Below are 11,346 nucleotides of genomic sequence, written 5' to 3' on the forward strand. Positions count from 1 at the left end.
ATCCTGAAACAACTGGGCCAATATCATAGTTTCAGCATATTAAAATGATTTCTGAAGGATCATGTGACACCGAAGACATCACTATATTACTGTTTTTACTCTATTTTTGATCAAATAAATACAGCCTTGTTGAGCATAAGAAACGTCTGTCAAAAACATCTTACTGATCCTTAACTTTTAAATGGTATATTAGTACCATTATTAATGAAAAAACAAACAAGTATTTGCTTTTTGTTCTCTGAGACGTCCAGGATTAGTAGTGATCTAGTGAGTAGTATCTAGTAAAGTGCATGTAAAGCATTTAAGATTGCAATTTTATAGTCCTGCTAATTACATTAGAAATGTAAACTCATATCTGCAAAGCAAATAAAGCAGGTTGTTTAATAAAGTAGTGCGGAACAAGTCAAACAAGCTAGTAAAACACTGCAGTACTGATGGCGCTTCTTGGTTGCGTTTGTTTTTTAAACGGCTAGGAAAAGAGACTGCCGTCGGTTTCTGTTGGCTTCTGTGTAGCCGCAGTACAGTTGAAACCCATCGTTTCAGCGAGGGATGCTATCCAAAGTGCTTTCACTCAAACATGCCATCCAACTCTTCCAATACTGTCGCTGAATGTCACTGCTTCAGCCAAACAGGAAGTGGTGAGCCTGAATGGAGCGACTCATGACAAACTTGAGGCTTCGGCTCAGCCAGCGCGCTAGCATTAGCGGTTTCCGCACCAAGTGAAAAGGGGACTTAGACAAAATCTTTCATAGGCTGCTGGGACAGAGGGCCCTTCTCACATCATCCCGGAGCTTTGCACACAAATCCATAATGAGCAAACTGACAGGAATTATTATGTGGAAGATCACAGCGACGCACTGGGAAATATGACCCCCATTCAAGGGGGGCAAAGATTCCCACTATAATGGGGAGTATTGTAAACACAGAGCGTTTAGAGGCCCACCATTATACCACCAAAACCAGGTGACTTCTATTTAGCTCACATGTAGGCTTCGGTTAACTCCTATTGTGTCATCAAAGCCTGTCATACGCTGAGTATGACAGCCTGCCTGTATTCATTTCTCTCTTTTCTTATTTTTAAATACCGATTCATAACTATAGTTCAGGCCAAATTTCCTGCATCATTTATTCATGGAATTGCTCTGGAGCGTTTGTGGTGGATCTAACCGGTGTTTAAAATACACCGCAATGGAAACCCATCCAATGGCTGTTTCCTGAGAGAGAGAGAGGAACATAAAAAGTAGCTTCTGATCAGCACAAACCAAACATTATAACCTAATAAGATTCTTTAAGGGTTTGCAAAACGAATCTCCAATCGCGTCGCTTTTGGTCAAACATTGTCAGTGTTAACAGAGATGTTTGAGAGTGCAGGTCTGCCAGGACCGGAGCACAGAGCTTGTCTGTTCCTTTGGTGTCTGACAGTGCAGAGTTGGCAGTGCTTTGAGAAGCCCTGGCCTTTATCTTTCAACGAGCCAGGCCGCTAATAGCGTGCATATTCTTTCTGCTCCGTTTTGCCTAAACGCTCCTCATATTCCTCTGGGTGTGTTTCATTCTCCCGCAGGTCTGCTGGCTTTCAGACGGCTCTCAGCTCGTCATCTCTGTCTGGTGGCGTCAATGGTTGTCATGGGTTGCCGTCGTACCCCATCAAACAGGAAGGCTACAAGCTGGGATCAGCCCTGGGTGACTTTTCAGGAGGGATGGGAGCAGGTCACAGGGAATTGGACCGTCCGAGCATTGGCGGCGGCGGTGGAGGCGGCGAAGGTAACTTAGCAACAGTTCTCTCGTTGTCAGCAATGGCGGTGACTGTGTATCCATTTAATAATGAAGATGGCTCCTCCCTGCTGGCTTTGTCCCCGAGCTCGCGTCACTCAGCAAGGCCGAACGCGAGCGGACTGAAGAGACGCTGCCTCTCAGTGGCCTCCCAGTCAGCCTCGGAGGGAATCGATATTGCCGCAAACATCTGCTCCTCCCAGATGTCCTGCGTTAACGGCCTGCGCACCAATTCGTCGTCGCCTACTGCCGCCACGTTCTCCCACAAGCCTCTCCCCAGCCCTCAGCTGCCATCACCTTCCACTTCGTCCTGCCTCCTACCTCTCTCCTCTTCATCCTCGTCCTCCTCGGTGTCATCTGTGGAGCATTGTGAGGACGCGGGCTCCATGCAGCCGGGACCCGGCATGGGTAGTAGCGACGGACTTGGACTTCTCATACAGCCCGGCGCTGTGCTGGACGGCTGTACGGCGACGCTGAAACAGGAACCAGTGGATGAGTTCTCTCCAAGTGAGGAGGAGCTCTTTCAGCATCACTATCACTATCTGACGAGCCACGGAAGCCACTGCGGTGGGCATTCCCACCATCACCACCACCATCAAACAGGCCCCCCACGGCCGCCCATGCCCCCTCCCTACCACCTGCACCAGTACATGGGCTCCGGCCCAGGTGCTCTACTGCATCTTCAGAGCCAGCAGCAGTCTCCACCCTCAGGCCTGCTGGCACAACCCAAACCCACAGGCCTGGTCGAACAGCAGGTGGGCGACAGGGAGGACGTATTTAGCGATAAGCAGGTATGCCGATGGATTGACTGCAGCGCGGCGTATGAGCAGCAGGAGGAGCTGGTTAGGCATATCGAGAAGGTCCACATCGACCAGCGCAAGGGTGAGGACTTCACCTGCTTTTGGGCCGGATGTGTCCGGCGCTACAAACCCTTCAACGCCCGCTACAAGTTGCTCATCCACATGAGGGTTCACTCTGGAGAGAAACCTAACAAATGCATGGTGAGTATCTACCATTTTTGCTGGCTGTCAAAAGTGCACAATTTCCAGCGGTTCCCCATAATGAAATTCATAGAGGTGATTATAGCTGGCAGCTGAATTGGCCTTGAAAATGCATACGCAGTATTTCGGACTGAATTGTTTTTGTTGGAATCCTCATTGGCTTTAATTTGAGTGGAAAGTTGGGGAAACCAAATGCGGTATAATAATTTTTAATTAAGCAGGTCAATTTTAAAATCAGTTTTTAAGTATGTATTATCAACCAAGGACAAATAACTCTTTCATTAGGCTTTATTAAACCAAATTTCTTTCTAAAGGCCCCACAAAAGTTTTTTACAAATCCATTATTTTTATGTCTGTTTTATTCAAGGAATAGATTTGGAAGTTCTCTCCAAGCTTCATTTTTCGTAACAGCTTTCAAGGGACCACCTATGCCTATTTTCCTCAGCTTTTTTTACACAACCATATCACATGGCATGAGAAATTATGATTTCAACTGAAAGCGCGGCTAACTTTTCCACTGACGGGTTTGGGTATTTAATTGGACCTGTAGTCTAGCTGTATAAATAGTGTTGTGGTGAAACCCAAGACATCCAGGTAAAACTATCCGATTCCACAAGTCAACACACTAATCAATGTCAAAGTGCCTTTTCTAAAATTCTCCGCTCAAGTGGAAAAATGGCTCCAGCCCCACCAATGCGCAAGTCCAAATACACAATTAGTCCACAATTTGTGTAGGGTGAAACTCTGTTTATTTTCTTAAGATCTCTTTCTCTCTCTCTGTCTTTCTGTCTTTTCCTTTTAAAAAATCCCGAAATGATTGAGATCTAAGAAAAAAAACCTACACATCTGTTTAACATAACCAAACAATGCGTGCACTTGATCCCTTTAAATATGAGGTTTAAACGTTTAGCCGTCCCACAAGTATTAAGCGAATTGGCTCTTTATCCAAACTAAACACTTGGAAAAATGTAGTAGTCTGTAAGAACGGAGCCGCAGAGGAGATGACTAGCAAAATTCCCCTCTATTGCTCAATCGGAGAACGTTGGATTTCTTGTCAGATTCAGATTCAATTTCATACACAAGATTCTGTCCAAAAATCCTTTTATTTTACAGATACTTTAACAGCTTGTTTTGAAGTCGGCCTATTCATTTAAATCCCAGGATGCCTTTTTGTATCCGAATTATCTGTTTAGCCGTGTCAATAGGAGACAGCTGTACACTAATATGTGGAGTATGTTACAAGGGTAGCATTAAGTAGTTCCGTTGAGGTTATTAATGACAAGTTGTGTTTATTCTCGAGAAGACATTGGTTTACTCTGAGCTCACAGCAGCTGGACTGACAGATGTAATTAGATCTTATAAATTCCTTCAAGTCCATGCAGCTACATTTTCGGCATTGCTGCGCACTCTGCGGCATAAACTTGGTAGTTCTGGAAATCATTTTTGTGAATCGTTTCTTTTGTTGTTGTATATACTGTATGTATTTGAGTATTATTGTTTTTTCTTATTTTATAGCATAATCTCTCTCTTTTTCTCACTTGCTCATACTTGTAGGCTACAACAGTGCTGTAGGAGTTCTGTTCTTACTCTCAAAACTCTGCCCGGACTATGTGGCAAGAGCCCTGGTGTTACAAACTGTTAGAACAAACAAACACTCATTTTTATTCATGGCGATGCTAAGCAGATGCTAAGATAGGAACAAACGCATTATTGTTGTAAAATGGCTGGACATTGTCTGTGGATGTAGCGAAGGCCTCTCACCGAGTCAACTCTGTCCAAGTTCAGTCTCTGTTTTTAGGCAGTCCGGTGGCCTGGACTAGAATCACATTAACGTTTCCTGTGCGAAAAACAGAAAAGGTAAATTTAAGTCAAACGTCAAATGATTTTCAAATTTAGTGGATCATTAAATGAATCCCAACTGGCAGTATGTGTGGTACTTAAGCAGATTCCAGGCCTATTTGGAAAGATTTTATTTTATTTTTGTAACTTAGTGCTTTCAAATATTAATGACTTACATTTAAACTGATTTTTTAAGGAAATAAAAGTAATGTGGGTAAAGTTTGAGTAGATTTGTGTGGAATTGACTTATTGTGTTACTGGGTGAGTTTATTTTTTACAGTATCGATGTTTTTTTTATTTAAAAGTGACTTTAATGATATTAATACTAATGCTAAATGATATGCGGTTTTTATGGGAAGTTTTTAACGTACACACTCAACCACACAAACTGTGTGATTCTGAATGAAAACTCATCTTGATTCATTCACTACCTTGTAATCATTGGAGAAAAAATAAATATTATATTTATTTAAAATATAATTTATATTCATTAAAATAGTATTTATATATTTATCATTTTTTAAAATTATAATTATTTATTAATTACATTTATTTATATTTCACAAATTGGATGAGTGCACATACTTGACTAGTTGACCTTTCTCAGGTTCTGAAGTGTTTTAATTTTTTCCTCCGAATCGATGCCTTCCTGTGACCTCGGCATTAAGCAGCTTTTGTCTGAAACATGTTGCATTTGTGTCCTTTGCGCAATATACCAAGACATTTTGGTATTCTAGCTATTTGTGCAGAGGAAACCGATGAGACGTTTTGATTTAGAAGCAAATGCTTCAGAAAACCCAGCTAATCCCTTTATTACCTTTCCAACTGCAGATTCCTCAGAGAGCGCACGAGGCACGATTTCCCTGCATCCAAACATAACACTCTCTCATTCCTCTCTCTCTCCCAGCTGTGCTGCATTTATTTGTATCATGCAGCGCCTTGGCAGGAAAAAGTCATTATCACAAACATAGGACGGGGTTCTGACTCTCTGCTTTGTCACCGTCCATACCTGGACGTGGTTTTATGCCCCGGCACGTAAAAACACAGCTACATCTGCAATCACTGAGCTCGGCAGACCTCTTAAAACCGCTTCGCAGAGTTTGAGAGGCTTTTTCGGTCCACCCTGTCCAATTAAAAAATGCCGCGGGCTGTTTTGTGGTAGTCGGACAGCAGAGGCAGAAGGCATCTAAAAGGAAACAACATAATCTCACTGCAATATCCTGTTGTGTTTCATGCCTAATTCAAGTGTTGTTTTAGTTTATTGCTTTTTTGCCCTTCTTGTCTGCATTAATATTACAAATTTATCCAGCGACTGCTGCCCCGACACTGTCCCAGGGCTCTTATACATCAATGCTGTACTGGATTCAACTCTGGATTTGTATTTCAGATCACCTATCCCAGCAGCTCATGAAAATCATGTAAATATTCATCAAAGCGTATCTGTTGATAATACTCCAGTTACTTATCCAGTTGATCATGTTTGATGAGCAGATCCATGCTACAACGTTGGACATTAATGATGGTTTCTTTATTGAATTTCCTCTGGAATGTATTGGTTTAATCTTATTTCATTAATATCTTGGCTTTGGTTTAGCGTTATTGCAGTCGACTTGAGGTTTTCTTGCCATTTTCTGCAGTTTGTTCCTGCTGTGACAGACAGGTTAAGAATATGGGCTGTGCTGCTCTGTATTTTATGTGGTTAATGTGTGTTTACTACTGTACTAAACGGTCACTGAGTTCTCATAGTCATAATAACACTCTGTATTAATTCCTCCAACCTTTTAGATTTTACTACTTTGGCTTTTCCTGCGTCATCTCTGCTGACATTCATTAAGGCATATGTCTGATGCAAAAATGTCAGTGTATTTTGGAACCGGATTGTTTGTTTGTTCAGTGACTTCTTTCTTGCATTTTTTGTCATTTAGAGTGAATTCATGTCTTCTCAAATAAAAAGTTTCAAGTTTAAAATAAAATAATAAATAATAAAATATTTTTCTCACCTATGGTTTTGTTTATTCAGGGATTGAAAACCATATTTTTAAATAATATTTAAATAATATATTTAGAAATAATTATAATAATACATTTATTTATAAAAGTATAAATGTATTATTGTTACTATCATTAATATTAATCATAATACATTATAAATAATTATAAAAAATATTATTTAATTATTACTTTACTCATTGCTCATTTGCCAAATATTACATCTTCAAAAGTGACCTCTTTTTTTGTAATGCTTCTCATTTGTGAAATATTCAGTTTACAAGATCACATGGGTAGGGTGTGCAAGTTTTTGCAATTCAGTTTGGATATGTGACTTAATTTTTAATGAAGCAGTAAATGTTTCTGGGCAGTACACACCCATTTGCTTGCATTTCTCATCTTTGTCGTCGTCACCATCACGAGACAGCTGGTCATTGAACATTTGGCTCGCAAAAAATATGTTTTTATTTTTAAATTGCATGTTGTAATGTTAACGGATATTAGGATTTAACTTCCTAAACCACACCTTTTTTGTTACCTCATCAAAATTAAATGCGGAGCCACCCTTACGACAAAGTTTGAACATACAGGCCTTTACTTGAAGAAAAATGGGCTTAAACAACCTGCTGGAAAAAAACATAGATCATGGAATTTCCTTTCCCCCCCCTTTGCTAGTGTGAAACTGGCAAACGTATATATAAAGATTTATTAGACTGATTTTTGGACAAGCGTTCAGAATTCTACAGCAGCAGCCGGCCCAGACCTTTGCCAAAATAGCGTGTTTTGGAGTAAATGGAGGCTTTTGTAAGCAATCAACACAGATGCTGGAGATGAAACGGCTAGCGCCATTAGCTAATTAAAACGCATGGCCTGTGCATGAGCTGACTTTTTCCTCTGAATGCACCGGCGAAACCCGAGCCGTCTGAGTTCTGCAGAAAGTGGCGTTGATACTAATGTGGATGTACTAGAATGAGCTGCTGACTGCCCTGTCTACTTAACTTAGCAACTGCCAGCTCCATTATGCTAGCAGGTAGCGACAGTTACCTGCACTGAAGCAGCAGGACTCGAGGACTGTTTCCTATCTGTTTCCACTCCATTTGCCAAAGCTTTGCATTCTGGGTGAACTGGATTTAAACAGTGGCTCAGGGAGATTGTTCTGTTTGGGGTATTTAATAAGAAGGAGGAGTTTATGATTCCAGCACGATCATTGTTCATATGAGTTTTCAGAAACGTCATAAATCTCACTCGAATCCAAGTTTCCAGATTGTACTGCAGAAGAATGCACTCGGTCAGAATTTATACAATTACGGCTCATAATTTGCAACCTTCAACTCTCTAATGTTTCATCACATGAAAGTTACGGTTGAATTATATCTTTAATTTCAAGATCAACAAATCCACCTCTTTTTTTTGCTTGCTGTCAGATCCAATCTACGACTCGATTGTCTTTCCGTCATGCTAATAGCCAAGCAACGGAGACCATATGTGATACATATATTAGCATGATGATGAAACTGCTGGCATAAAATATCTGAGATTTGTCAGGAGACTGATGTTTTGGCAATGGAATGAAAGGCCTGGGAATTGATGGATCGTGCTTGTTTTCCTTGTCAAATACACCAGGCCAAGTTCTTGTCAAGCCGTAAAAGGTTTCCAGTCATTCTGTAAAATAATGCAATCCAGTCACTCCTCCTCTCCTCTCTCTTCCTGTCTAAAATTCTGCCACTTAAGCATTCTTAATAGCTACTTAACCCATAATCGTTGTCAAATATCTGGTAGCTCTTTTTTTCCTGCTAAACACACTTTATTTTTATGGGATGCATTCAATTTAGCCAATTCACCTGATGGCTGTAGGGCTTTAAATGCGCATAGCCAGTTATCAAAGAATGATATATCCATACATGTTTTGTGCTAATTACATTTGTCTGGAATGCTATATTTTGAGTAAGTAATTTCCTGACATTTAATTATATACCTGAAATGTGAGACAGAGACCGATGGCCACATTATTTTAGCACTGTGTCATATCTGTCCCGAATCCAAGTGCTTAATCGGTTTAACCCTGCGAGTGGGGTGGATCGTCTGCTAATATACTGAGGGGAATAAATACAGCTAATGGGCAAAATTTCCTCAGGCTTTTTGAGTAATAGATCCTGCTAGACGCAGTACTTATACTACACACATGTATGGCTTTCTACACAGGTGAATGGGCTTAATTTAGTCCCATCATCCTAACTATGGAGAAAGAGGCTTGTCTATCTTTTGGTCATCTTAAAATGGACTTTCCAGCAGATTTGTGAAAGGTAATTTGAAACATTTGCCATTAACATACATAATATTTGCCCAAATAATGACTGTGAGAGTCCTGGTCAGAATTACTCCTGGGAATATCTACATAAAAAGGTGGATTGTTGACTGAACTTTCATTTAATATTCCTTGATTCTAGCATTGTAAGATATTTTTTGGTTTATTTACTGCACAAAGTTGTGGAAACCCTCAAGTTTTTTTTTATTACTATTGTTGTCCTTTTTTCCAGTATAGTACTATTAATTTATATTAGTGCCGTATTGCTTTTATTATTCGATTTCACCGATTTCACTATTTTTATTAATCCCATATAACCTCTGTCTGTATTTTCTGTAATTGTTTATTAGCGTTGCAGCACAAACGTGTGGAAAATCACTTGGTTTTACATGATCCAGCCAGGTGACATTAAAAAATCTGGCGGAGAGTGTGCCAAGAAAATGTTGAGGTGTTGTGAAGCGAAGTGTTGCTAGTTAAATACAGATATTTGGAATTCAGTTGTATTGTTATAGCTTATTTTATCTTTTAAAGAGCTGCTAGCCATATTTCTTATGCTCCTTGGTCATACATTTTTCTTTAAAGTTGATATGCATTGACTGATGGGTTCACATTTTACAAGTTAAGCTCACTCGACAGCATAATGTTTCTTAGAACAAATAAAAATTTCAGTGTATCACTCTTTTTCTTAAAAAAGAGTTGCTTAAAAAAAGAGTTACAGTGAGGCACTTACAATGAAAACAAATGGGCCCAATTTTAAAATCTAGGCCCAAATGTAAAAGCACAAATGTGACTCTTATAATTTTATAAATCGTTTACATTTGTATTATTTGAGCTGTAAATTTCTCATAATTGTTACAGTTGTGTTAAGGTTTTAGCTGTAATGTTATGTCACTTGTCAACTTTTTCTTTCTTTCTTTTTTTTTTGGAAAGGAGAAACTAATCCAAACTAATTTTTGTGTTAATCAACATTAAGTCTCAAGTGTTGCAAATTGAGCTTAACTTATGTAGAATCCAGAATATTCCTTTAATAAAAAATGATATTTGTCTCTACCATTTTGGTCACAGGTATGGTAATAAATATATATTTTAAAAATTTATTTTAGTTTTTTAAATTTATTATGAATTTTAAGTGCTGAAAGTGTTTCTATAGTGCTTTTATTTCACTAGTTACACATTATAAATGTGGTAATAAATTTGTATAATGGTGATTTAATGTCTCAGTGTGGGCCCTTTATGGCCTTAATGTACACAGGGCCAGTCGTAAATGTGTTTAATTTAGAGTATCTTCCTCATTGTCACTATAGAGAGCATGTTGACACATAGCCTATGCCAAGTATCATCTGCCAAACACTCCTTAAAATAAATAACACTAGTCAAGGCGCTATTTACATCGCACCCAGCCTTTCCGCAAACATTCACCATAAACCCCAGCATGTAAACAGAGCACCGACAGTTTTGAGTTAAGACTGAATATCCCAGTGTTCTCGGACAGGGTTTGTTGAGGTACACAGGTGGGCCATGGGACTTAGCAGCACAGAGAGCCAGGTTAGGAACCCAAGTATCTCTCAAAACCAAACCAACCCAGTTAATAAACAGCCACATAACTGGAGACTTCATGGTGCCCCTCTAGCCCAAAACCACGTCCCATCTGTGGTCTGAACTGAGCCCAAAAATAAGTGTGGGAGGCTTGTGACAGCGTCTCTCTTACAGACTTATGGACTGTGACAGCGTTCTGTCTCATTTGTCATCTGCTGTCACTCAGATGGATGTAACCAGAGCAACATCTTCACCAAAAGCCTGTTCCCATAAACCCTTCACCACAGCGACGGTTATGGGTGTGGATTTGGGGGTGCAGTAAGAATGTGGTGCGCTGATTCGGTTCCACATTTCAAGTGGGGTGTTATATAGATATCTGGCAGGACATGGTGCGCTTTACTGCTGACTCACAGCTGGATTCAACAGGCCAATTAGAGCTCTCCCCATGAAACTATACATTCCCCGCCAGAAGAGCTGTCCACGCTCTCTCTAAACACTTGTCTGTTTATATTGTCAAGTCCCTAGATTTATTTCAAGATTTGGTATGGAGGTACGGCTCAGAAACAGCCAGCACCATGGCTACACTGTGAGTGACCATTTCTACCAATAATGATAACAGTAACTTTTTTACTTCATACCAACACTAACTTCTGCCCTGTTCTTTCAACCTTTAATACTTGCATTACACTTTAACTTGTTAACATCGTTCTTTATTATTACAAATTGCATTCTCAAAATGTTTTGACTAATGTATCTTTTTGTCACATTTTCCTAAAATCATTCATTAATATTTTTAAGAAATAAGGTTAATTTTTTATTTCTCTCTGTGCCAAGGAAAGTATGGTAGACTGTTTCTACCTCAGAGTAAAAAAGGTAATTTTCATATAAAGTTTAAAATAATATAAT

At 39.6% G+C, this 11,346-nt stretch overlaps 1 protein-coding gene across 3 annotated transcripts in view; it reads left to right on the forward strand.

Moving 5' to 3' along the window:
- The window catches only part of LOC107710926 (zinc finger protein GLIS1-like), an 83,905-nt gene that overhangs the window by 26,482 nt on the left and 46,077 nt on the right, over positions 1 to 11,346 (forward strand). For all 3 annotated transcript variants that reach the window (XM_016515813.1, XM_016515815.1, XM_016515816.1), the window contains exon 3: positions 1,562 to 2,771. In XM_016515813.1, coding sequence (XP_016371299.1) covers positions 1,562 to 2,771 — 1,210 coding nt within the window. The remainder of the gene's footprint in view (positions 1 to 1,561; positions 2,772 to 11,346) is intronic.

The sequence above is a fragment of the Sinocyclocheilus rhinocerous genome, unplaced genomic scaffold (assembly GCF_001515625.1).
Source record: "Sinocyclocheilus rhinocerous isolate Xijiao unplaced genomic scaffold, SAMN03320098_v1.1 scaffold327, whole genome shotgun sequence".
NCBI classification, from domain to species: Eukaryota; Metazoa; Chordata; class Actinopteri; order Cypriniformes; family Cyprinidae; genus Sinocyclocheilus; species Sinocyclocheilus rhinocerous.